This window comes from Cibotium barometz, chromosome 9 (genome assembly GCF_041138505.1).
Source record: "Cibotium barometz isolate CiBa-2024 chromosome 9, ASM4113850v1, whole genome shotgun sequence".
In the NCBI taxonomy this organism is placed as follows: domain Eukaryota; kingdom Viridiplantae; phylum Streptophyta; class Polypodiopsida; order Cyatheales; family Cibotiaceae; genus Cibotium; species Cibotium barometz.
The window spans coordinates 57,743,816-57,770,816 of NC_141054.1; the positions used below are offsets into that span (position 1 = coordinate 57,743,816).

At 46.9% G+C, this 27,001-nt stretch overlaps 2 protein-coding genes across 8 annotated transcripts in view; one reads left to right on the forward strand and one right to left on the reverse strand.

Annotated features, from left to right (window-relative positions):
- LOC147635753 (uncharacterized) overlaps positions 1 to 27,001 on the reverse strand; it is a 167,370-nt gene that overhangs the window by 89,348 nt on the left and 51,021 nt on the right. The window lies entirely within an intron of this gene.
- On the forward strand, positions 19,386 to 21,390 carry LOC147635755 (uncharacterized). Its single transcript, XM_086803163.1, has one exon. It carries the CDS (start codon positions 19,853 to 19,855, stop codon positions 20,891 to 20,893), a length of 1,041 nt encoding a protein of 346 aa, XP_086659289.1. The 5' UTR covers positions 19,386 to 19,852; the 3' UTR covers positions 20,894 to 21,390.

Consider the following 27,001-nt stretch of genomic DNA (forward strand, 5'->3'; position numbering starts at 1 on the left):
TTACATTGATGCCATCTAAGTCTTTATTTGTTTGTCGATTAAGATGTACACCTCAATGATGGTGCACCCCACTCTTTGTGTTTGCTTGGCTTCTTGTAGATGACATGCTTAGGAGACACATGCCATTGCTTCCACCGTATGCTTTCCACCTTGACCATTCTCACACAATGATCATAAGCAGGCTGCCACCATTGCTTAAGTGGTTTGCTTTTAGATGGTCCTCCATCATGCTTTATGTTTCCTTGAATACCATATCTCCTCCATGAGGAATGAGGTAGATTTAAATGGGGAAGGGAAAGGGAGGGTCTTACCACTTGCCTTATGCATTGGTCAAGGGCAGTGTCTACTCCACAATTATAATAGCTTTTATGCATGTTGGTTAAATGATACCCTTTAGGGTTTGAAGTTACAAGCTTAATGAGTAATTGGTTGAGGTAAATACTCAAACAAATAAGGTTACTCATCTTTGGCTCAAGAAGGAGAGGGCATGGCTCATAATGTTGCCAATGCCTCTTACAAAAACAATGCCAAAAGATGCTTAAAATCATGACAAACAACAAGGTAGAGCATTTAGGGAGTCTATGCTCAACCTTACAACTCATCTTATACGATGAAAAAGCAGAATATGCAGCGGAATGAAGTGCCTTGGGCTTAGGAAACGAGAACATATGGCTTATGGCATGCCTATGCCTCTTACAAACAAGGGCCTCAAGGGTAATACACATAAACATTGAAGATGAACACTTAGTGTACATGTGTTCAACTTTAAAACCACTCAAAAATATGAGTTTGATGATGAAAAAACCAGAATTCTTCAACCTCTTTAGCTCATGAGATGAAGACAATTGGTTCATGGTTGCACCATTTCTTTTGGAAGAAGCGGTTGATGATGAAGACTTGAATGTGGCACTTATGGTGTGTGCCCGGCCTCCATGTTGATGAGAAGAGCCTCTTTAATGTAAATGACCTCCTCCTTTGATGGTTAAGACCACCTTAGTGTTGAGCAACACTTTAGTTGATGATTAATATCACCATTAGTGTGTATAAAACACAATTAGTGCTAAAAGGCACATTTTTAGTGTCAAATGACACTTATTTTGGTGATTAACTCACCATTAGTGTTTAATAACACTATTAGTGTTTAAGAACACTTTCCCTTTGCTGGATTAACAGAGTAATTAGTGTTAAACAACACAATTAGTGCTTAGAAGCACACTTGAATCACTTTGAAAGCTTGAAGTTTGATGTTGATGTTGAAGCTTGACGCTACCTCATGTGGATGGGAACTCTTCAAAGACAAGAGAGGAACTCAGCAACTAAGCATTCACACCACCATTTTAGTGATTAAAGCAAGGGAGTGATGATTGAGCAAGAAAAACCCAAAAACAAGCTTTAATGGAGAGCTTGAGAGTGAAAAAACAGAGGCGAGTGGATTATTTTGACTATAGCCGTCGCTTCAGGCCGCCATCGGAGCTCAAACCCGAGCTGTAGACTCTTCACTTAGTGGGCTATCAAAGCCCTAGCCAGCCTAGCCTAATAATGGCTCACAGGCGGGCTACTGATGTACGACCAGCGCTGCAGCTCAAAACTGCGCCGAGCTGCTGCAGGAGGAATGCCGCCGCGTGGAAGCGCCTATTTCATCAATTGGCCGTACGACCTGATGCGCCCACGAGTCTACTACATCTTCCATGCAGACATATCTACAAGATTTTGCCTCTACCGGTTGCTGGAAGGCCTCCAATGGAAGAGGGTTGAGCTCCACACAAGAAAGATAAGCAAAAAATGGATATTTTTGACCTAATCTACACCACAAGTGGTTCAAATCACCTAAGCTCTGATACCATGATGAAAAAACGTGGTGCTCATGCTAGATCAAGTGTGTGGAGTGGAGAGACTCAAAAAGTACAAGAAAGAACTCTTGCTTATTAAGTTGCTTATGCATACAACTAGGCTTTGCTCTCATACAAAATGCCTCATGGCTTCACCTTTAAATAGGTGAACAAGTGGACCTCAAGTCCATTCACACTCACACCCTTCTCTCACCCTTCTACATAACCTTAGTCTCTTAATAGTATAGCCGCATGAAACCGGGCCTCTGGTAGAAACCAAAATGCGGTAGACTAGCAGTCACCCTTCCACTTGTAGTCCAGATATAAAAACAAATTTAATTGGAGCTAGAGTGCCCAAAAACTGTAATGAGAACGACACCTGTTGGCCCCAAAGCTTGGCGCCCCTTCCGGCATTTCTTTATTCAAATTCAAAAAAAATGTAAACCTGAGTATAACAAAACCAGCCAGGAGAATACACCTGTATGTCCAATCTGGCAACCCACAATACCTCTTAGCACAGAGGATTCACTCACAGATCTGTGTCCCACAAAAGCAACACTCTTGTGTTTCCCTCTGATCAAGACCATTCAGCAGGACAACCTTGAACACACATCTGGCATATCCCATGTACATGGTTCCACAACTCAGTTCACACATCCACTGTCCAATCTCTGTTTCCACCCTTTCAATCTGCCATACCCCTCCTCTCACAAGGGGCCAGATAGCACAACTCTGCAGCAGACATAAGCCAATGGAAAGAAAGATAGATGGACAAGTTCAAAGCTTACCAAATCAGCACGTGGTTCTGCACTCGTGAGGCCAATTGTACCAGTCTGTACATGCCAGTGACTGTCTGTACTTTTCCTCCCTGCAACCACTTGACTGTTTCACCAACCAAGCTCTGGAAAAGCTCTGCCTGCAAACTGTCCTAGTCTGAACAGAACTGAGAACACCTGTACCTGTCCGTACAGGTCACTAAAACCCTACCGTACCTGTCCGTACAGTCTCTACAGTCGCCTGTATAGTACAGATTAGTACCTGCAAAGCAGCTGCGTGCTGTCTGTTCCTGCCAGCACAGCTTGAATCAGCGCCAACTGCACCTGTTCTTTCCGTACAACTGTACCCTGCAGTCGTACAGCTGCCACGTGGACTGTACCTACAGCTGTACCTGCCTGCGCCGCCTGAATCTGTAACTGCAGCCGCCTGCAACAGCCTGCAAAACAGAGTAACAGCCGCCTGACCTGCGCCGCCTGACCTGCAGCAACCGTACACAGTACCTGCTATCCGTACAGAGCTGTATGGCTTGGCTGTATAGCCTGTTCTTCAAAAACTCCATCAAAAACAGCAGCCACACCCTATGCAGCAGTCGACCTTCCTTCTCCTCTTCTCCACGTTTGGAACTTGCACGACTCCCAAAAAGCTAGAAAGAGAGAGATGAGAGAGGCGTGTAACTCCAAAAGTGGAGTGGCCTCTCTCCAAAATTATCCTAGGGCCCAACTTTAATAAACATTAAAGTTCCCTAGGGGCCACTTAGGCCTAGGGGCAACCCATGAATAAAACATTAAAATATTAATGTTTTTGGTCCCCCTTCACACCTGGAGATGTCCACACATCATTCTCTTTGTCCGGGCACCCCAAATGTGAATCATTTAATATTTTTGCTCAGCAACCACCATGCCCACACTTGTGCTGTTCCATTTTCACAGGGTCATGACACACCCCCCTCTTGAAAAATGGCAAGCGTCCTCGATTGCATTCTGGTGATACAACAAAATATTCAGAGTGAAATATACAATATGGCAAGATCAGCGTCCCAATCTCTCTAAGCCATGCACATGTATCAACATTCACTGCAAACCAATGGCGTAGTAATAGTCCAAGTTGTATACCACTGTGAACCATACACAACCACAACATCCAATGTGACTAGTACACATGTATCATAGAAGTCCCATAAACAGATGTACTGTCAGCCATCAGTACCTTCGGGTGAGATCAAAAACTGCACCAAGCGACCTCTAGATGTCACCTGAGCCTGTCTGTACCAAGGGAGTGGAGGTGCGACCCCCCTCTTGAGCATCAGGCAATGCTCCAGACCCATGCTCTGAACCTGAATGAGCCACAACAAGAGTCGGCTCCACCTCAAAGGCATCGAGATAAAGCTGCAAAACCTGAGGTGAATCTGTTAAGTCACCTTCCTCCATCCACTTCGCATCCATCGGTGAATAGTTCTTGAACTTCACAAGATAGCGACGGGAAACTTTACCTCGTACCTTTCTTTCCTTATGTGCCAGTATCTTCTCTGGAATAAGAACCTCATCAAGTTCCTCAACTTCCGGCTGAGCCTCATTTGATACATCCTCAGGCACATCCCCACGGAAAGGTCTAAGAAGACTCACATTAAAAGCATTATGAATCCTCCAGTGATCTGGTAGCTTCAAACGATAGGCCACCTCACCAATCTTTTCCAATACCTGAAAAGGCCCATAATAACGCATGCTCAACTTAGGGAATAAGCGCTCTTTACCCTTCATCTTCTTGAGTCTAGCCTTTTCAAATCGCAAAAGAACCCAATCACCCAATGCAAACTCTAATGCACCTCTGTGGTCTGCTGCTTTCTTTTGCTTTTGCTGAGTTTTCTGGAGTGCCAACTTAACTCTCCGATAAGCTTCATCCTTATTCTCTCCATACTGATCAGCCTCAAAGGTGGTACCCTCTTCCCTCCTTCCACAATCTCAAAAGGCGCCTTGCCCGTCGAGGTATGGATAGTGTTGTTATAAGCAAACTCCACCAAAGGAAGATACTTTTCCCATTGTTGCTTGTGCTCTGACACATAACATTTGAGAAGATCCAACACTGTAGAGTTAGCCTCTTCCGATTGACCATCTGTTTGTGGATGAAATGAAGATGAAAACTTGAGAGTTGTACCCATGTTGTCAAACAACCCTCTCCAGAATAAACTCGTCATCCGTGGATCACGGTCACTAATGATAGACGTAGGCAAGCCATGATACTTGAAGATGTTCGCCATGAACAACTTAACCATTTGATCAACTTTGATCGTTTTACGCACGGGAATGAAATGGGCCTGCTTACTGAACCTACATATGATAGTCCAAATGCCATCATTCCCTGTTTATGTACGTGGAAGATCAAATATAAAATCCATGGCAATGCTCTCCCAAGGTCTATCTGGAATAGGTAAAGGCTGTAGTAACCCTGGTGTCTTTTGACGGTCAAACTTTACCTTCTAACATACAATGCATTGCCTAACAAAAGCATTAACATCTCTTCTCAAGGTTGGCCAATAAAAGAAAGTTTCCACTGCTTTTACCGTGGCGTCAATACCTCTATGACCTGCATACGGTGGAGCATGACTTTCATTCATAACCTTGAGTCTCAATTGCCTGGTAACACACTGTCTACCATGCATCAACAAAAACCCATCTCTGAGAGTATAGTGCTCATGCCGCTCACCCTCAGATATCTCATCATACAACCTTTCAAAGTCCTCATCATGGGCATACTGCTCTTTCATTTCATCAAGCTCATGATGATAAGCAAGTGAAACTGCTGAGACCTGTGGCTTGCGTGACAAAGCATCTGCCACAACATTCTTTTTGCCTTCTACATGCACAATCTGGAAGTGAAACATAGACAAAAAGTTTGCCCATCGCATATGCTTCTCTGAAAGCTTAGTTTGCGTGAGGAAATAACGCAAGGTCTGATGATCTGTCTGCACAGTGAAATCAGCCCCAAGCAAATAGTGTTTCCATGTAGAAAGAGCATGAATTACAACCAACATCTCTTTCTCATAAACCTGTACATGCTTCTCGGCATCCTGCAATATTCTACTCTCATAGGCGATCACATGTCCTTGTTGCATGAGAACGGCCCCAATGCTGTTTCCACATGCATCACATTAAACAACAAAAGCCTTTCGGAGGTCCAGTAATACCAATACTGGATCCGAAGTAAGCTTTTTGAAGGCTGTAATTTCCCGATCAGCCCATCTAAATGGAGTTGCCTTCTTTGTTAAGGCATGAAGGGGCGAAGCAATTTCAGCAAAATACCGTATGTACCGCCTGTAATAGGAACACAATCCTTAAAAGCTGCGTACATCATGCACGGTCCTCAAATCTGGCCAATTAAGAATTGCTTCCACCTTCGATGGATCCATACGGACTCCATGCCTAGACACAATATGCCCCAAAGAGAAGTGTATCTCTTGCAAGAAAAACTCACTCTTCTTGCCATTAATAACCAGCCTATGGTTCCGAAGTTCTGCAAACACAATGGCCAAATGCCTTCTATGCTCCTCCTCAGTTTGTGAATGCACAATCATATCATCAAAGAATGTGCCCACAAACGCTCTATGAGACCGGAAAATCCTGTTCATCATTCTGTTAAATGTGGCAGGTGCATTTGTCAAACCAAAGGGCATAACCAAGAACTCATACAACCCAAACGTGGTTCGAAATGCTGTCTTATGCACATCCTCGGGTCTCATACGTATCTGATGATACCCGCTTTTCAAATCAATCCGACTAAAGACTGTGGAACCCTGTAAGCGGTCCAGCGCCCGGTAGTCAATACACATGCGCCAAGAACCATCCTTCTTTTGCACTAGAGTACAGGTGAGCAAAAGGATGATGAGCTAGGCTGTATCAACCCTTTATTCAACAGCTCCTGTACCTGACTCGTAATTTCTTCTTGTTGGGTTGCACTAACACGATACGGCAGTCTATTTGGTGGAGTACTACTAGGAATTAGATCAATGGCATCATCTTCTGGCCTCTCCGGAGGAAGTTCTCCTGGTAATGACTCGGAAAAACAATCTTGGAACCCACATAAGAAATCAGTCCTGTCCTTATCTAACATAGACAAATTAGACTTAGACTCATCATCTTTTGCATCCTTTACATAAATCAAGTACGCGAAAAGATGCTTTTTCATTACTGATGAAATTGCCGAAGCTGATACAATAGGAACAGATTCCCCTTTAAGTTTTACATCCAAAACATGTTCTTTCCCTCTATGAGTCAAAGCAATCTTCCTATTATATGTATCCACCACCGCATGTACTCTGTGGCACCATGGCATTTCCAACAAAACATCACATCCATCAAGTGGCATGATGAAAAACTCTTCGCTGTCCACATAACCCTGCAAATGAAGCTTGAGCTTCCCAATGATAGGAGTGACGGGTTCTGCATACCCTGGACAAGCCATGTTAGCCTCATATAACGGCCCCATCTCCTCTGCACGAATCCCCAATCGGCCAGCCAAATCCGGTGAAATAAAGTTGGCTCTAGCACCTGTGTCAAAGAATATCAAGGCATTTTGATCTCTCACTTTGCCCCATGCCCTGCACAACTCAGTCTCTTCACCACCTGGCTATTCCCCAACAAGATCAGGAACTAACACTACAAAAGGTTTTGGTTTCTTTGACTTGGGCTCTCCTTTATTGTCAGAGTCCTTTTGGGACTTTCTCTTGGGACAATTAAAAGACATATGTCCCTCTTCAGTACAGTAAAAACATTTCCGAGCATCTCTCAAAGCCTGTCTCTCCTCAGGAGTTCTCTTGGGCATTGGCAACTTCTTATACCGCGCCTCTGTAGACCCTTTTGCATCATGCGAAACATGCCCAGACTTTTCAGATTTCTTGCTCGAGTTCTTACTTCCTTTAAATCCAGATGAGACTCCAGTGAGTAACGCAGCCACCACCAAAATAACCTGGATGCATAGTCTGCTGAGGAATAGATGGCTGTCCAAAGAAGGAACTCTGAGAGTTAGCACCAAAAGCATGTTGCATGTTCGGAAACTGTCCAAAAGATGGATCCTGTGGGAAGGCAGCACTATGACCCTGAGGAAGGTTCTTAGGATGCACCTTCTTCTTCGTTACCGTTGGCTTCTAGGTTACGCTAGCTCCTTCCTTTATATAAGTCGTAACTTTTACTTGTCGCTCACAGTAATCTTACTCCCATCAATCTCCTTTCTTTCTTAATCTCCTTCATGGCTTGGCAACAGGAATTAGTTTTATCCCTGATGATTCTCACCTTCAAGACGCAAGAGAGTCTGTGAAGAAAGACTTTATAGAACAGTATGAGCGCTCACCTTTTCCTCACCTAGGAACTTCTGTAGCTCAGACCAAATGGCGGACCTATCAAAACATAACTAGGGTAACACCCTGGGATCAGCAGCACTTTCGTAACAATGTCCGCTTGGCCATGGTTATTGAAGCTTTGGGTTTGGGTCCCCGATACTACTGCGTCATGAGATTCAGCAAACTTCTCACTTTGTGTGAGCTACATAAACACATCCATAACACCAGCCAAACGATTTTTAAACTGAGCATCATCTTCCTCTTTACTAGGCATATCTTCTGGCTGTGTTACATCCTCATATTGCTCATCATCTGCAGCCTGTTCTCCTGCAAGAATATCCTCATATTCATTTCTCTCAGGAGAGGTCTCTTGCTCTTCCTCTTCTTGATAAAAATGTTCGTCTGCTGTATCAGACATGTTGCTGAATTTTTCAGCGATGACTTTCCTCGAGTCAACCACGAGCTCACCCCCTTAAGAAAGTTGATGATGGGTCCTGGCAAACCGAACCTTGAAACCGGGCCTCTGGTAGAAACCAAAGTGCAGTAGACTAGTAGTCACCCTTCCACTTGTAGTCCAGATATAAAAACAAATTTAATTGGAGCTAGAGTGCCCCAAAACTATAATGAGAACGACACCTGTTGGCCCCAAAGCTTGGCGCCCCTTCCGGTATTTTTTTATTCAAATTCAAAAAAAATGTAAACCTGAGTACAACAAAAACAACCAAGAGAATACACCTGTACTACACCTGTACGTCCAATCTGGCAGCCCACAATACCTCTTAGCACAGAGGATTCACTCACAGATCTGTGTCCCACAAAAGCAACACTCTGTGTTTCCCTCTGATCAGCCAAGACCATTCAGCAGGACAGCCTTGAACACACATCTGGCATATCCCATGTACATGGTTCCACAACTCAGTTCACACATATACATCCACTGTCCAATCTCTGTTTCCACCCTTTCAATCTGCCATACCCCTCCTCTCACAAGGGGCCAGATTGCACAACTCTGCAGAACAGCAGACATAAGCCAATGGAAAGAAAGATAGATAGACAAGTTCAGAGCTTACCAAATCAGCACGTGGTTCTGCACTCGCGAGGCCAATTGTACCACTCTGTACATGCCCGTTTGACTGTCTGTACTTTTCCTCCTTGCAACCACTTGACTGTTTCACCAACCAAGCTCTCGAAAAACTCTGCCTGCAACTGTCCCAGTCTGAACAGAACTGAGAACAGTTGTACCTGTCCGTACAGGTCACTAAAACCCTACTGTACCTGTTCGTACAGTCTCTGCAGTCGCCTGTACAGTACAAATTAGTACCTGCACAGCTCTGCACAACAGCCGCCTGCTGTCTGTTCCTGCCAGCACAGCCTGAATCAGCGCCGACTGCACCTGTTCTGTCCGTACAACTGTACCCTGCAGTCGTTCAGCTGCCACGTGGACTGTACCTGCCTGCGCCGCCTGAATCTGCAACTGCAGCCGCCTGCAACAGCCTGCAAAACAGAGTAACAGCCGCCTGACCTGCAGCAACCGTACACAGTACCTGCTATCCGTACAGAGCTGTACGGCTTGGCTGTATGGCCTGTTCTTCAAAAACTCCAGCAAAAACAGCAGCCACACCCTATGCAGCAGTCGACCTTCCTTCTCCTCTTCTCCACGTTTGGAACTTGCACGACTCCCAAAAAGCTAGAGAGAGAGAGAGAGATGAGAGAGGCGTGTAACTCCAAAAGTGGAGTGGCCTCTCTCCAAAATTATACTAGGGCCCAACTTTAATAAACATTAAAGTTCCCTAGGGGCCACTTAGGCCTAGGGGCAACCCATGAATAAAACATTAAAATATTAATGTTTTTGGTCCCCCTTCACACCTGGAGATGTCCACACATCATTCTCTTTGTCCGAGCACCCCAAATGTGAATCATTTAATATTTTTGCTCAGCAACCACCATGCCCACACTTGTGCTGTTCCATTTTCACAGGGTCATGACACCGCACCAGAGGTACACTGATTGATCGGGCTATGGAGCTGGGGCGGTCCAAGCGCCCCAAGATGAGAGGCCCATCTCGACACCGGCGGAGACTACAACAGAGGATCAAGACCATACTAGCACGGCATAAGAGACGTCCAGTCAGAGTACTCACCATGGAGGACATTGAGGATATCCGCCATCGACCGATGAGAGACATCTTTGGATAGTGATGTATATGATGCTTACCTTTGTTGCTGGAGTTTTGCTTCCCAGATGTTATCCATTAGGAGCTCGTAGTACCTTACTTTTCCTCATAGTAGTTGTTTCAGTTTCAGTTAGTTGTTTAGTTGTTTTAGCTTTTCTTACATAGACATTGTATCAGATCCACCAATTATTGTAACCTTTTTGGTCTCATAGGTCATTTTGGCCTTTTGAAGACGTTAATATATCATTTCATTTCATTTTTCTCTCTCTCAATCCATTGGCTGTGGATGGCCAAGACCAGGTTTAAAGAGGAGCTCGTGAAGGTGGAGGACAAGCTCGGCACAATTATCAAAGAAAACAAGAAGATGGTCGACTCTTCCGTTACCGCAATCATAAACCGCCTCTCCAAACTCGAGAAGGGATTTGACAAAATTCAAGAGCTCAAAGAGAGAGCATCCAAGCAAGAGGCTGAGATTTCAGCCTTAAAGGAGGAACTAGTGGAGGCCAAATTGCATGCTAGAAGTCAAGCGGCTGAAATCTCAGCCCTCAAAAAGGAGTTGGAAGCCACTTCAAAAAGCAAGCTTGAGGATGGAAAATTTCAGCCCTCCTTTATTGAAGAGCTGAATGCCATCAAGGAACAAATGAGGATCATTCGAGAGGAGGAGGAGCAACATAAAGAGAAGACATCTTCATGGGTGGAGGTGATCACAAAGACACAAAAGAAGATGGACGAGGCAGAGAAATGGATCGAGGTCGCCAAGAAAGGGAAAGGTAAAGAATCGCCACCCATCCCCACTCCCACCATCATCAACATGACCCTTGAAGAGGAGCAAAGGAGGAAGACCCGGGCCTTACATGTACGAGTGTCCGGTCTAAAAGACCGTGCTGATGCGGAAGGGGAAACCAAGGAGCTCTTCTCTATGATAGGCATTGAAGCCACGCACACAAAGGCATGGAGAGTGGGAAAGAAGAGAGAAGGTAGTGGCGAATCTTCTAAGGAGAGAGCACTTATCATTCGTTTCCCCTCCATGGAAGCGAAGGACTTCTTGAAGAGACGTCCTACACTCAAGAAGACGGGAATATTTCTTGGAGATGACCTCACACTCTCGCAACTTGCCCACATGAAAGAAGTTATGCCCGAGATAAGGGCAGCCCGAGAGAAAGGGAAAGTGGCCTTCTATAGATATGGTAGAGTGGTGATTATGGAGAGGCGCTCTTCATGACGGCGCGAGACCTATGGGACTACACTCAAAGTTGCTACTTGGAATTGTAATGGATCTCTACGCCGTGATGTAGGGGCTTTTGAGGATAGTTTCACTGGGAGGGACATCATCTTCTACTGTGAGACACATCAGGCTCCTGGACAGTCCATGCCACATGTTAGTGGATACCAATGGGAGACAGCTTGTAGACAGGAGACTCGTTCAGAGCATAGAGGAAGGGGCTCAGGAGGAGTGGCAGTATTGTTTAGAGAGGAGCTACAGCCACTGATACATATAGTCCGCAGAGATGAGCAGGCTAGGTACATGTGGGTTAGACTGAGGGCAGAGACGGGCAGATATCTCTAGATTGCTATATGCTATTTTGCTCCTAGTACATCAGTGTATGCATCACCTAGCGGGCAGTCTCCCTTTTCTATTTTGGATGATGACATTTGGGAGTTCTCCAGGGATGGAGACATCATTCTCTTGGGGGACTTCAATGCCAAGACCGCCCATAACCAGACATTCTTTTATGATACCTCAGAGGAGATGTTGAGGGAGCTTGATGTTAGGGATATGGGCCTATCTAGACTCTCACAGGATGAGGAACATACAGTGTATGGGCGGTATTTGATAGACATGGGGACTCCACATGGATTGGCCATCCTGAATGGCCTACAGAGATTCCCGACATCGGGCGGTTTCACTAGCTTTCCACATCGGCATGGTGCTAGTACAGTGGACTATGTTATGGCTCAGCCCAGTCTCATTCCCTCTTTTCAGGATTTTATGGTAGGCACTAGGCCGGTTGGAATAGTAGTGGATCATGCTATCTTGTCCTTCACTCTCACATTTCAGTTCAGCACCGCTCCATTGGGACAGGTCTCCACACACACTCGTTATACCTTTACGAGGGAGACTGACACCGTGTACACGGATGAGATATACAGACGCTTATGTGCCGAGGAGCCGGGACGGCCATTAGATGAGCTCACTCAGATATTGATAAAGACGCTTCATGCTGCAGCATCAGAGGCATATCCCCATAGTCAGCCTACACGGAGACGATCTGGGAACATGCCCCAGAACACTTGGTATGATGAGGAGTGCAGAGAGATGAGGATCAGATTACAGAGAGAGGTGTTCATGGGTGTTACCACTCACAGAGAGTCACGGATTACCTTCCGGCACCTAGTGCGACGGAAGAAGAGAGCTTATCTTGCTCTGTTAGAGAGGGATTTGTATCAGTTATTTATAAGTCAGGACTCAGGCGAGGCATGGAGACTATTCCATGAGCATTCACCATCACCAGCCATTACCTCCACAGAGATTTGGGGTGAGTATGCAGCATCCTTGTACACAGCACCAGAACAGCCGCCCTGCTAGACCCATCGCAGCCATGCCCAGAGACATGTGCTTTCTTTACTGCTGAGAGATGGTAAGGAAAGCTATTGACAGGATGAGGACTGGGAGAGCATATGATCATGATGGTTTGGTAGCAGAGCACTTTATTCATGCCAGAGATATGCTTGCAGAGCTTATTGCTATCATGTTTAACCGAGCCATGTGTGAGGGTTTTCCTGAGACTTGGAATATGTCCACGATTGTGCCTATCTTCAAGTCAGGGGATCCCATGCTTCCTGGGAATTATCGTACCATCATGATTGGTCACACATTGGCTAGATTATATGCAGCTATTCTTGAGCAGGAGTTGAGTAGATGGGCAGAGAGAGAGGGCATACGTGCATCAGGGCAGGCAGGGTTCAGGAGAGGTTTTGACCATATCTTGACACTCAGAGCTATTATTGAGGAGGGCAGATTATATGGCAGGAGGATTTATTGTTGCTTTGTGGATTTCCACAAAGCTTTTGACACAGTACCGAGAGCCAGACTGATGCGCAGACTACACGAGATGGGAGTGCCCACAGAGCTGATTTGGGGAATCATGGCTTTATACAGGACAGTTGTGGGGCAAGTACGTACTACTCAGGGTATATCTGAGATGGTTCACTCCACTATTGGGGTGAAACAGGGCTGCCCCCTTTCTCCCACCTTATTTGGGATGTATGTGGATGAGGTTTCGGACTATGTAGAGCGGGAGGGTGACAGAGGAGCACAGCTAGCAGGGACATGGATTCCGCTGTTATTATATGTTGATGATATTGTGCTGATCTCAGATTCTCCAGAGGGGATGCAGCATCATTTGGATGCATTGCACACATTTGCACAGGACAATGGATTGTCTGTTAACCTTGGTAAAACCAAGGTGATGGTGTTTAACACCACAGCACAGTGGGTTAGGAGGTCAGTACCCACCTTTACATATGGTCAGGAGACAGTGGAGTATACAGACGCATATACTTACCTTGGTGTGGTTTTTAGTGGCCCACTATTTTCCTTGAGGAGAGCAGCGGAGACCAGATTGACCAAAGCTTATGCAGCATTGGGGAGACTAAAGAGGATGTGTTCGCAGGTTCAGTTTCAGGAACCTCGAACAAAGCTCTGGCTCTTTGACACTTTGGTCACTTCAGCCATGCTGTATAGAGTGGAGATATGGGGACCCTCCACAGCCGAGCTGGTAGCACTGATGGATGGAGACGTATGGAGAGGCCCTTGGTTTCTATGATTTCCCGGATGATTAGGGCCAAGGCCTCCGTACCACATGATATTATCCGTGCTGCAGAGATGGCTGCCCCCCCATTGGTAGTAGAGGCACTCACTCGATCAGTCTCCTTTATACATAGCACTTGGGCTCTCCCTAGAGACAGATATGCTCGCTTAGCCCTGGAGTCTTCACGACAGTTGGCATCACAGGGAGACGGATCATGTTGGTATGCACAGATGACAGCTTGGTTCCAATTGCATGGCTTTAGTATGGACAGGATACCTCCATTTCAGTACTCCCTGGATGCACCCTCCCTCTCTCACACGGGCAGAGATTACCAGACTTATGAGGTAGGACTTGACTCAGCTGGACACTAGGAGGACATGGATACAGCCGACACACGAGCTTGGTACGAAGATGGCTTTCTAAAGAGATCATCTTCTCCAGCTCACGGAGGATGGGTTTGTGATTAGACCTAGCTACATGGATACTCATCTTTCTCATGGGGTACGGTGTGCTATTGGTCAAATGCGCACATCCTCACACCAGCTAGAGATTGAGACTGGCAGATTCAGAGGAGTACCAGCTGAGGCCAGGATTTGTCAGCTCTGCCAGATGGAGCCAGAGACAAAGTTACATTACATATGTCATTGTCCAGTATATTATGAGATACGAGGCCGTTTTCACTGCCTGTTTAGAGAGGGTTTCGGACCACTTTCTAGAGTCATGAGATACCAGGATCAGAGATGCCTCGGATTATACTTGCTGGAGCTGCATAGACATAGAGAGGGTCTCTTGAGAGGGAGGGGATCAGAGAGAGAGAGACACCTACAGAGGCAGATTACAGACTTCTTTCGACCAGAGATTGAGCAGTCAGGCCAGCAGGCATTGCAGCTAGCCCCAGAGTATAGCCGCACCATTGATTGATCGGACTATAGAGCTGGGGCGGTCCAGGCGCCCCAAGATGAGAGGCCCATCTCGACACCGGCGGAGACTACAACAGAGGATCAAGTCTTCAAGACCATACTAGCACGGCATGGGAGACGTCCAGTCAGAGTACTCACCATGGAGGACATTGAGGATATCCGCCATCGACCGATGAGAGACATCTTTGGATAGTGATGTGTATGATGCTTACCTTTGTTAGTTTTCCTCCCGGATGTTATCCATTAGGAGCTCCTAGTACCGTACTTTTCCTCGTAGTTTCAGTTTCAGTTAGTTGTTTAGTTGTTTTTTAGTTTTCTTACACAGACATTGTATCAGATCCACCAATTGTTGTAACCTTTTTGGTCTCATAGGTCATTTTGGCCTTCTGAAGACGTTAATATATCATTTCATTTCATTTCTCTCTCATATCTGCTAGGTGTTAATCAGCTAGACTCTTGCTTCGTAGGATCTTGCTAAACCTAATCTCTCTCTCTCTCACCGTTGTTCGCCGCCCTCTCTCCCTCCTCTGTTCACTTCACTGTTCGCCGCCCTCTCTCCCGCCTCTGTTCGCTTCGCTGTTCGCCGCCCTCTCTCTCTCTCTTCGCTTCACTGTTCGCCGCCCTCTCTCCTGCCTCTGTTCGCTTCGTTGTTCGCCTCTCCCTCACCTGCCTCTGTTCGCTTCGCTGTTTGCCCCCCTCTCCCGCCTCTGTTCGCTTCGTTGTTCGCCACCCTCTCTCCCACCTCTATTCGCTTCGCTGTTCGCCGCCCTCTCTCCCGCCTCGCTGTTCGCCGCCCTCTCTCCCGCCTCGCTAGCTCGCTATGCTGGCCCGTTCCTCAAGCCCCCAAGGCAGCAACGTAACTCTCTCTCTTTTTTTTTTTTTTTCGTGAAATGGTGTTTTATATTATATGTAAAATGTACATCAGCCACATGGCTCACACAAAACCTATGGCCCCAAACAAAACCCCCACAAAAGATCCTCTAAAGAATCATGACCATGCAAACCTGTACACTAATAAGAAAGCCTCCTAGCCAAATAAGCATCCCATATAAAAGCATCAAAGATGAGCCAACCGAGCCGCCGTAGACCATAACGAAATAATATCTGCATCCAGTAGTTGAGCTGAGAGAAGAGAAGAAAACTGCCAATGCAGCAAACCGCGGATACGTAGAATGTGCCCATGTATTCCAGACAAGGAATCAAAAATGAACCCATTCCATGTAGTCCAAATATGCCAAAGTTCTGTCCATCTAAGGAAATGGAATATCACAAGGTGACTGTCCGAAGTAATGACTTGAGGACAAATCCCAAATATCCACTGATGATCCGAAACAGTAGACCTCTCTACTGCCTCCCAAACGCGAGAGACAAAAGACCAAATTTGACGGGCCACTGGACAACTCATGAACAGATGCATAACTGTTTCAGTGCATGTCGTGCAGAAGAAGCAAGAGGCCAATGTAATTTTACGACGGCTGACCTGATCCCGTGTAGGTAACCCTCCCACCAACATCCTCCAAATGAAAACCTTACCTTGGTAAGGGAGTTTAGACTGCCAACCACGCATAAGAGTTTTCTGCCACCATGATTTAAACTTGTGCAATCCCCACATCTTATTGGCCTTGGCTGAAACCCAATCTTTCTCTGATACAAGCTTATGATAGACCTAGTTAGCTGAGAGTGACATCAAGTCGCCAGATTTACATAGTGCCCAATCAAGCCAAGGCTGATCTGCAGATGGCCGAGGCAATGGAGTAAAAGGCTCAACTGCATGCATGATGTCAACCCATAGTGGCTGAAATGTCCGAGGAACCCTAAAGTGCTGCCGAATACGACGAAACGAATATGGCCTGTCACGACCAGGTATCATAGCATCTCAAATTCTAACCAAGCCTAGCCTGACCATGCGGTTGAGTCGTATGCGTGAAGCATCTCTGTCTGGCCAAACAATGACACACGACTCCACAAATGTTTCGAACTGCAAAGAGTTCAAAAGTAGTCTTTCATGACCAGGATCCCACCGAGCCAATAGTAGAACTTCATGCCAAGAAAGGAGAATATGCAATAAAATGTGTGATGAGCGAATACGGACAGGATGAGCCGCATTCACAATGTCCCACCATGAAGCCTGCACACGTGTCCGTCCATGTGACAATCCCTCCAACTCAATCAAGTCACGAGCCATGAATACCCAAGGCTGCTCCTGCAAACACATATCCTGAAAAAGCGCCCACCTACGCGCCACCATATGCAAGCGGACATCCAGTAAAGCAGCCCCACCCATTCTTTTGGGCGTCGTAATGTGATTCCAAGCTATCCATGTTTGACCCATAATATTTCCTTGCCTCTTCCACAGCATAAACCGAATGGGAGCAACCAAACGGATGAGAGATTTGTGCGTCCAAGGTAGCAAAGGCAAAAAATAGGAAATCATGCTAAGCATAATGACCTGAGCTACCTTAACCCTCACATGCATAGGCCACCCTTGAGCTTTCCAATACACAAATTTATCGGAGATCCGAGCAGAAATCCAAGCAAGAAGCGCTTGGGGGTCCACATCCACACCCACCGGATATCCAAGATGACGAACAATGTCTCCTGTATGCACCACACGGCCTTGCCATCCTAATGCCTCAAGATCAAATTCCGTGCATACAATGAGGACTGATTTTGTTGAATTTATTTTCAGCCCAAAAGCCAATGCAAAATTATTCCAAGCTTCCATTGCTCGATCTATATTGGCTTTTTCGGCCCTGAGAAACATAAAAGTGTCATCCGCAAGGGCTTGAGCAACCAATTGCTTGCCATGAGGGAGATGCAAACCAACCACTTCACCATGCGATGCCATAGCATCTAGGCGAGATAACATAGGATGAGTGGCAATGGCAAAGAAAAGAGGGCTAAGAGGACAGCCTGCCGGAGAGAACAGGTGAGAGAAATACCATCCGAAAGTCCTCCATTGAGCATAATCCGCGTGATAGAGCCAAAGCCAAGTAAATGCACCAAATTAGCCATTTTGGGACCAAAGCCCATGGCTGTCGTTAACTGAGAAAGGAAAGACCAGCTGACATGTTCAAAAACTTTTTCAAGATCCAGCTGCACCATCACAATCTCTTGCTTCTTTGCCTTGGCATAATCCACTCCAATTTGAACATTAAGAATATTATGCAAAATATTCCTGCCATGCATAAATCCATATTGATATGGATGAACAAGAGTAGGAAGCACCTTCTGCAAGCGATTGGCAAAAATCTTTGTAAAGATTTTATACATAATACCCATAAGTGAGATCGGGCGACATTGAGCCAAAGAAGTAGGCGAAGGGACTTTGGGCAACAAACGAAGTATGCCCAACTTCCAATCGGCAGGCATATATCCCTCATCCCAAACCCTTTGACAAATAAGCGTCAAAGGCTCTGCAAGCTGATCAGCATATTTTCGGAAAAACTCATTTGTCAAACCATCCCAACCAGGGCTCTTTCCCATGGAAAGTTTGGAGAGAATAGCTTCCACTTCCCCTTGAGTAACAGGAGCATCAAGCTGAACCGCCACATCAGGGTCAACTTGATATCGTACTTCAGCAAACAATGACTCCCTTGCAGCCAGGACAGCCGGTGAGACATCCTCTCGAGGGGCAAGCAAATCTTCATAAAGCCTGATGCAATGCTGAATAACCTCAGAAGGTTGAGTAACAAGGTTGCCTTTGGCATCCATCAGCCTAACAATATTCTCACGCATATGTTTTTGATGCAACTTATCATAGAAGCGATGAGATTGACAGTTAGCATCTCGCAAAGCATCAAGACGTGCAAGTAGTTTAAAGCGAACATATTGTGCTTCCTGCACCCTAGATAGCTCCTTTTTCAGCTATTCTATGGCATCCGCAACTTCAGCATCCATAGAGTCAGTAAACATGAACGCCTGCAAGCCCTTTAAAAGCGACTCAAGAAGAGCCACATGCTGTTTTTGTATAGAGGCATTAGCAAGACCATAATGCCGCGCTAATTTCCGAGTGTTGGTAAGGAACACTGGCCAAGCATGATAATCAGCCATGGACACTCTTGTGGAGAAATGTCGTATCAACTGACGCATATAAACATCAAAAACTTCATGCTCCAAAAAAGTGTGATTTAAGCACAAAGGCAAGCGTCCCAACAAGCCTTTATATGCATCCACAGGATGATAGACCATTTCAAACACAAGCGGCCAATGATCTGACAAAACCTGTTGCTGATCAACCATCATAGTAAGAACCTCTGGCAAAAAGAGATCTTGATGTAAAATATACATCCTATCCAATCTAGCATAAGTGCCCCGAAACTGTTGTGAGGCATAAGTGTAACCCCTTTCATCTGAATGCAACCAAGACCACATGTCTTGTTTTAGCGACCTTGCTGCAAAAGCTTCCCACGCCTTTCTCTCCGGGCCATCCATTACAGAATGAGGCGACGTGGCTTGCTCCCTAGATACACACATATTAAAGTCTCCCATCACAAATGTGGGCCCATGTGAATGATGGACCGGCATCTCCTATCATGACATGCGCACGAAGAGGCTTGTGGACGAGAGGGAAAGAATCGATAGATCTCTCAATCCGGTGCGGGCGGCATGGTCCAAGTATGGGTGTAGCATCCTCTCCGACGGATGGAGTGACCGGAAGAAGAGAGGCATCATCAATATACTTGTCTCTTGCCCTCTTGGCACATACTTTGTGCGGGGCGTGGATTCCGGAAAGGCCGGGAGGAAAACATCGGGTGCATTCATATATCGCCATATCAAGCAAGCCATCATGGAGGTAAGTTTCAACTTTCAAATTGCACTAAAGTCTTTAAAGTTTAGGCTTTGGTATATGTGATATGAATCATATGATCATATGTGGCTATATCATGAGTCATGACTCAAGTCTCATACGGCATACGCTCATTGCATCCATTCATGTGCATTGTGACATGTAGGTTGGATCGAAGAACGTGGTGCAAGTCATCACCGACAACGCTTCAAATTGCCGTCGGATGGGGAAGTTGCTCGAGAAGGACTATCCCTCCATAGTATGGACGCCTTGTGCCTCCCATTGCATTGACTTGCTCATGGAGGATATGGGCAAGTTAGTGTGGATGAAGGAAGTAATGACCGAAGCTATCTCTATTGTTACCTTCTTCACCACAAAGGTGAAGGTGCTTGCCATGTTCCGCGAACATAGCAAGTTGGAATTGAAGAAGCCTTCATCTACACGCTTCGCCTACATGTGGCTCGTCTTGGAGCGCCTCCACGATGTGAAATCCTCCCTTCGCCAAACAGTGGTCTCCACAATGTGGAATGAGTGGGATGAGCGAGAATCGGCGGAGGCCAAAGCCATGCAACGGCTTTGCCTAAAGGAGGAGTTTTGGCAGTCGGTCCGCACTATTGTCATTGCGGTCACGCCCTTCTATAGGGTATTGCGGATGACCGACATGGAGGGAGCCACCATGGGCCTTCTTGTTCACTTCATGGGAGAGGCCATAGCAGAGTTACGCGTTTCTCCTTCCATCGACGAGGAGAAGCGCGATGGTATGTTGGCCATTGTGGAGAAGAGATGGAAGTGGATGCGAAGACCTATCCATGGTCTTGCCGCTTTATTGCATCCGGCTTACAAATCACCCGCCCTCTTCACCAACGTGGAGCTACTTGAAGCCCGAGATGCTTACTTGCCCAAAGCATTGCCGGAGGATCGCCATGGGAAGTTCCTTGAGGAGCTCATAAGCTACAATGACCAAAGGGGAGGAGCCGCGTTTGCATCTACTACCTGTTGGAAGAGGGAATCCCTTGTGAAGCCCCTCTTTTGGTGGGAGACATTTGGGTATGCGCTCTCAAGCCTCCAAAAGGTGGCTTTGAGAATCCTAGCTCAGGATTGCTCTTCGGGTGCATGTGAGAGGAACTGGAGTTCCTACTCACTTGTACACACGAAGTTACGTAATCGCTTGAGCACGCAACAGTTAGAGCGGCTAGTGTATTGCCGCGCTAACTTGCGCATGCTGCGCGCAATGCAAAAGATGGAATCAGCGAGACAGGTATAAGTTACAACTTATAAGTTATAAGTTATAAGCATTCAAATTTCAAACTTCAATGTTTATTGAAATTTGGAACCAAATTCTAATACATTGCTTGTCACTTGATCATTGTACAATGTAGGTGAATGTGGATGCATTCAAGCTCACAGGGGACACTCTTCAGAGTGTAAACAAAGTGCAGGATGAGGAGGAGGAGAGGATCTATGCAGAGATCTATCGAGAGCTCGAGTCATTTGATCGACGACCTACTCGCACTCGTCGTGGGCGTGGAGGTAGTGGCAGAGGAGTGCAAGTAGGAAGCCGTGGATGCACGGTTCGTGGTGCTCCCAGGGACATAGTGCATACCTATGTGCGGCGTGGATCGGGTAGCTCCACACTCGCTCTTGCAGATGAGGATGCTCCCTTTGGCTTCTCACATGAGCTTAGAGAGCCCGAGTTCGATGATGAGGGCAACCTTCTTAGCGATGGCGACTTCGGCGAGGCCACTGATGTGTCCTCTTCTCATGAGGATGATTTCAACGAGAGCTCTGATAGTGATGCCTTTGTCTAGTCTCTCCTTGGGCCTTGGCTCTAGCCTCTCTTTTTGTACTCGCGCCTAGCGCGCATGATCGCATCGCACCTCTATACTTATGTACTTTTGTTTGTCACTTCAAACTTGTTTAGTTGTTTTTAATGATATTTTGGTTTGAAACAACTTCTCTAGACTCTACCCTTCCAAATTGAAAATGTCTATGTTTGTAGGTGTTCTTTAATTTAAAAAACCGTATTTTATCGTACCGTATCCCAAAATTTCATATCGTACCGAATATTCCCGTACGGTATCGTACCGTACGGTATCGTATTTTCGTACCGTGACAACTATGGACTCCATCCCTCGATCTCGTCTAATAGGACGCTTGCAGGAGCTCCAGTTCTCACATGAGATGATATGGGGTGTAATGGCACTATATGAGGCAGTACACTGCCAAGTACGTGCACCCGGTGGGACCTCGGGAGATATATGTAGCACTATTGGGGTTAAGCAGGGCTGCCCACTCTCACCTACACTGTTTGGCTTATACATTGATGAGATCGCAATATTTGTGGATAGTTTCGGAGGTAGAGGTTCACCATTGGCTCAAACAGCAGTGCCCATATTGCTATACGCTGACGACATTGTCTTGATCTCAGATTAAGCTGAGGGTTTACAGAAACACTTAAATGCATTGGACAGATTTTGCAGGGGGAGAGACCTTACGGTCAATTTGGGCAAAACCAAGGTTATGGTCTTCAACACATCTTATGCTGTCGCCTCACGATTTTCTTTCATATACAGAGATGCCCAGGTGGAGATAGTGCAGAAGTATGTGTATCTAGGAGTCACTTTTACAGGCCCTTTGTTTTGCATGACCACAGCTGCCACTGACTGACTTGCGAGGGGGCACGCCTCCCTAGCCCGTATGGAGAGACAATGTTTCCAAGCACATTTCCAATAACCCGCACTACGTGCTAGTTCTTTGGTACTCTAGTACTACCAACGGCTATGTATGGTGCAGCCCTTTGGGGGCCAAGCCTAGGGAAGGATCACTCGAGGAGCATAGAGAGGCTACAGGTGATGATGTTGTCACACATGATCAGGAGTAAGCCATCTGTACCACATGACATTCTACATGCAGAGTTTGGGGTGGCCCCACTGGTTACAGATGCCCTTTTTCAGACTGTCACTTATATTCAACATGTATACACGCTTGACAAAGATCGCCTCCCATGACTAGCACTAGAGTCCTCTATGCAATAATATGGCGAGAGGGAGAGGGAGCGATTGAGACGAGCTGGACTGCCTTCCTCCTTAGCGACACGGCCACCACCATTACCGACACATGCATGATCCTCTGAGGTAGTTGAGTGGATTCATGCACATAGCATACAGGTGGACTGTCTCGCCCCGTTTCAGTATAGCTTGAATACCCCATACCTTGATCTCTCACGTCAGGAGATCAACCAGATCATCCGGTTAGATGTACTCGGGCTACACATACACCAAACATGGATGTCTCCGTCAGAGATTGGTAAGAAGTGTGAGTTCTACAGAGATCACTTCTTGAGACTCTCCGAGGATGGATTCGTTGAGATCCCGGGATACATACAGATACACATGTCACATGCCATGCGTATCACGATCGGCCACCTCAGGGTATCCTTCCACCACCTCAGAGTAGAGATTAGTAGAGCTGAGGATATCGCACATGAGGAGAGGACATGCACAGTATGCATCATAGGAGCAGTAACGGATGAGGCCCATTATATGCTCAGTTGTCCGGCTTACTATGAGATACGGGAGAGATTCCACTGCCTCTTCCGAGAGGGATTCGGACCACTTACACGGGTGATACAGTTTGAGGATCAGAGGTGCTTGGGCATGTACTTGATGGAGCTCAGACGACACAGGGATGTAGTGTTGAGGCAGCATGCTGAGAGACAGCCCCCGACTCTGACAGGACACCTCAGAGAGAGCCATCACAGATTTCTTTGTGGTACATACATCCACATCGGAATCCACTGCCCACAACAGTTCCTCTACTACAACATCAGACCCCACCACCCGTACCCACGCCCCAGAGGAGTTCTTCATGAGAGAGCTCAATCCATTCTGCGAGCCACACATCCCTAACCCAGAGCATCAAGACCCTCCACCACACAGAAACAGATTCGTGAGGTTCTCCGCCGACATGTCATGCTCCCATCACAGAGACCTAACATTCACTCCACCATCAAATCGATTCTAGCCGAGGTGGGTATCGTCATTAGCTGATCACAGCATATCTCACTCTACACAGGATCATCCGCTGATCATATGTACTGTCAGATGTTTTCATTTTACTTTTTCTTTCAGTTTTCCATGGCTCAGTATATCCATGGTACCATTGTATTACTTTTGGTCTCATAGGCCCTTGGGGCCTTCCGTAAACGATAATATAACTTCTTTCTTTCTTTTTTTCTCTCTCTCAGGAGCTATACCAGATATTTGTTGGAAGGGACTGTAAGGAGGCCTGGAGGATCTTCCAGGATCATCGCCTTCCAACTCCGATTACTTCACCCAGCACCTGGCACACCTATGCCACCTCTCTCTACCATGTCCCCGAGCAGCCACCTCTCCCCCATCCACCCAAACCTCGTCCCCCACACTCTTCCTTCTTTCACCTCAGCATGGTGAGAGATGCTATTGACAGGATGCAGACTGGGAGAGCACAGGATCATGATGGACTCCTCACCGAGCATTTCTCCCATGCTAGGGACACGCTAGCCCCTTTACTGGTTCATATTTTTAACAGGGCTTTATGTGAGGGCTTCCCCGTCAGCTGGTCATCAAATACTATTGTACCTATCTTGGAAGCAGGTGACCCCATGGACCCCAACAACTATAGGACTATCATGATTGGTCACAGCTTGGCCAAGATTTATGGTTCAAATTTGGAGCATGAGCTTAGTAGATGGTCCAAGGAGCAGAGACTCAGAGCATGTAGGCAGGCTTCAGGAGAGGGCACTCCACACTAGATCATATCTTTACACTACGGGGGATCATTGAGGAGGGGAGAGCTCACGGGGCAATGGATATACTGCTGCTTTGTGGATTTCCTCAAAGCTTTTGATACTGTCCCACGAGCCAGACTGATGAGGAGACTGCAGGATATGGGAGTGCCAGCAGAGATGCTGTGGGGGATCGTAATGATCATTACACTCTATGAGTCAGTCACAGGCAGAGTACGGGATCGAGGAGGTCACTCAGAGATCATACACAACACTATCAGGGTGAAGCAGGGCTGCCCCTTGTCTCCTACTCTATTTGGTCTATACATTGACGAGATCTCGGATTACATAGACAGACAAGGAGGACCAGGAGCACATTTGGCAGGAGTCCTGATATCAATCGTCTTGTATGCAGATGATATTGTTCTTATTTCTGATTCACCAGAGGGGCTGCATAGGCATTTGGATGCATTACGGGCCTATTGCAAGGACCGGGACCTTACTATGAACCTTGGAAAGACCAAGGTCATGATCTTTAACACCTCCTCACAGTGGATAAGTAGATCTGCAGTACAGTTTACATACAGTTGAGAGCCTGTGGAGTATGTTACCTCATATGTATACCTTGGGATCACTTTTGCTGGACCTCAGTTCTCGATGCGGAAGGCGGCCGACGCTAGATTGATGAGGGGATATGCAGCCCTTGGCTCGCTAGAGAGGCAATGCTCACAGATACAGTTTCAGGACCCGAGGACGAAGCTTTGGCTATTTGATACTCTAGTTACACCTGCACTACTTTATGGTGCCCCCATCTGGGGTCCTAGCTTATACCACAGGAGGAGACAAAGGAGAGAGCCGGCCGAGACAGATACAGAGGAGGTATATGATGGGTGGAAGCCGATGGAGAGGCCCCTAGTGGCGATGATCTCACGCATGATTAGGAGTAAACCGTCAATGCCACATGAGATTGTGCGGGCAGAGATGGGGGCTGCACCGATAGTGACAGAGGCTCTATTCCAAACAGTGACATACTGGCATAGGCTATGGGAGCTTCCACATGATAGATACCCCCGGCTAGCCCTGGAGTGCTCGAGAGAGTTGACACTTGAGGGAGATATAGAGTGTTGGTATGCACAAGTAGGCACTTGGTTTGGCATGCACGGTATGCAGATGGAGGCACTCCCCCCCTTCCAGTACAGCATAGAGGCCCCGTCATTTGCTCTCAGCCGCACAGAGCGGAACAGGGTTATCAGAAGGACATTGTCAGACTGGATACTCAAAGGACATGGAGTTCACCTAGTCGTGGGGACTAAGATGGCCTTCTACAGAGATCACCTCCTATGCCTGATAGAGGATGGGTTCATCATCCGTTCACGCTACATGGACATACACCTATCCTTTGGGGTGAGATGTGCGATAGGCCAGATCCGCACCTCGTCCCACCAGCTGAGAGTGGAGACTGCCAGATATGGGCCTAGGGCGGCCACCCAGAGGCCAAGATATGCCAGCTCTATCACACAGAGCCCGAGACAGAGGACCATTACATATGCCGATGCCCTGTATACTATGAGATTCGGGGGAGGTTCCACTGCCTCTTCCGAGCTGGGTTCGGACAACTTTCCAGGATCATGGACTTCCCGGATCACAGATGCGTGGGACTTTTTCTTCTAGAGCTCCGTAGACACAGGGAGTCCTAAGTGAGGTCCAGATCAATTGTACTTGCTCGAGGACCAGCACAGAGAGCTCTCACCGACTTCTTCCATACCAGCACTCCAAGGGCTGAACCACCCATCATACCCAAACCACAGGCTAGTGTAGGAGCTCGGCCGAGAGGTGTGACACTCCACAGAGCCACTGAGTTATGCAGAGCTCGACGCCCCAGACCCCATGGCCCTCACCCACGGCCACGCCACCACAGGAAGATCCGGGCCATCATCTCCCATCATCGCAGGACCTTCTCGCGCCACCTCAGTTTTACCACCTTGAGCACCATGTCACAGCGGCCCATGAGGGATGTATTAGGGTGATATGAGAGCTCTCTGCTCATGTATCTAGATCATAATTTAAAGTTCTGCAGAGACACCTAGAGGCACTACAAACTTTTTGCGATGCTCGAGAGCTCACTGTGAACCTTGGTAAAACCAAGGTTATGATCTTTAATACTTCCATGCAGTGGATTAGTAGATGGACGACTCAGTTCACATACAGGGGAGAGCCTCTGGAGCATGTCACGTCCTAGATCTACCTAGGGGTCCCTTTTACAGGACCTATTTTCTCCATGACAGGAGCAGCTCAGATACACAGCATTCGGTTCTTTAGAGAGGCTGTGCTCACAGGTACAGTTCCAGGAGCCGAGGACGAAGCTATGGCTTTTTGACAAGCTGGTCACTCCCACACTACTCTATGGGAGCCGAGCTTATACCACAAGAGAAGACAGACAGGAGAGCCAACTCATACTGATACAAGAGAATTCTATGACGGCTGGAAGCCGCTGGAGAGGCCTTTGGTTATGATGATGCTCTCAGATAATTAGGAGTACACCTTCTGTGCCACATGAGACTGTACAAGCAGAGATGGGGGTAGCCCCTGTAGTCACAGAGGCATTAT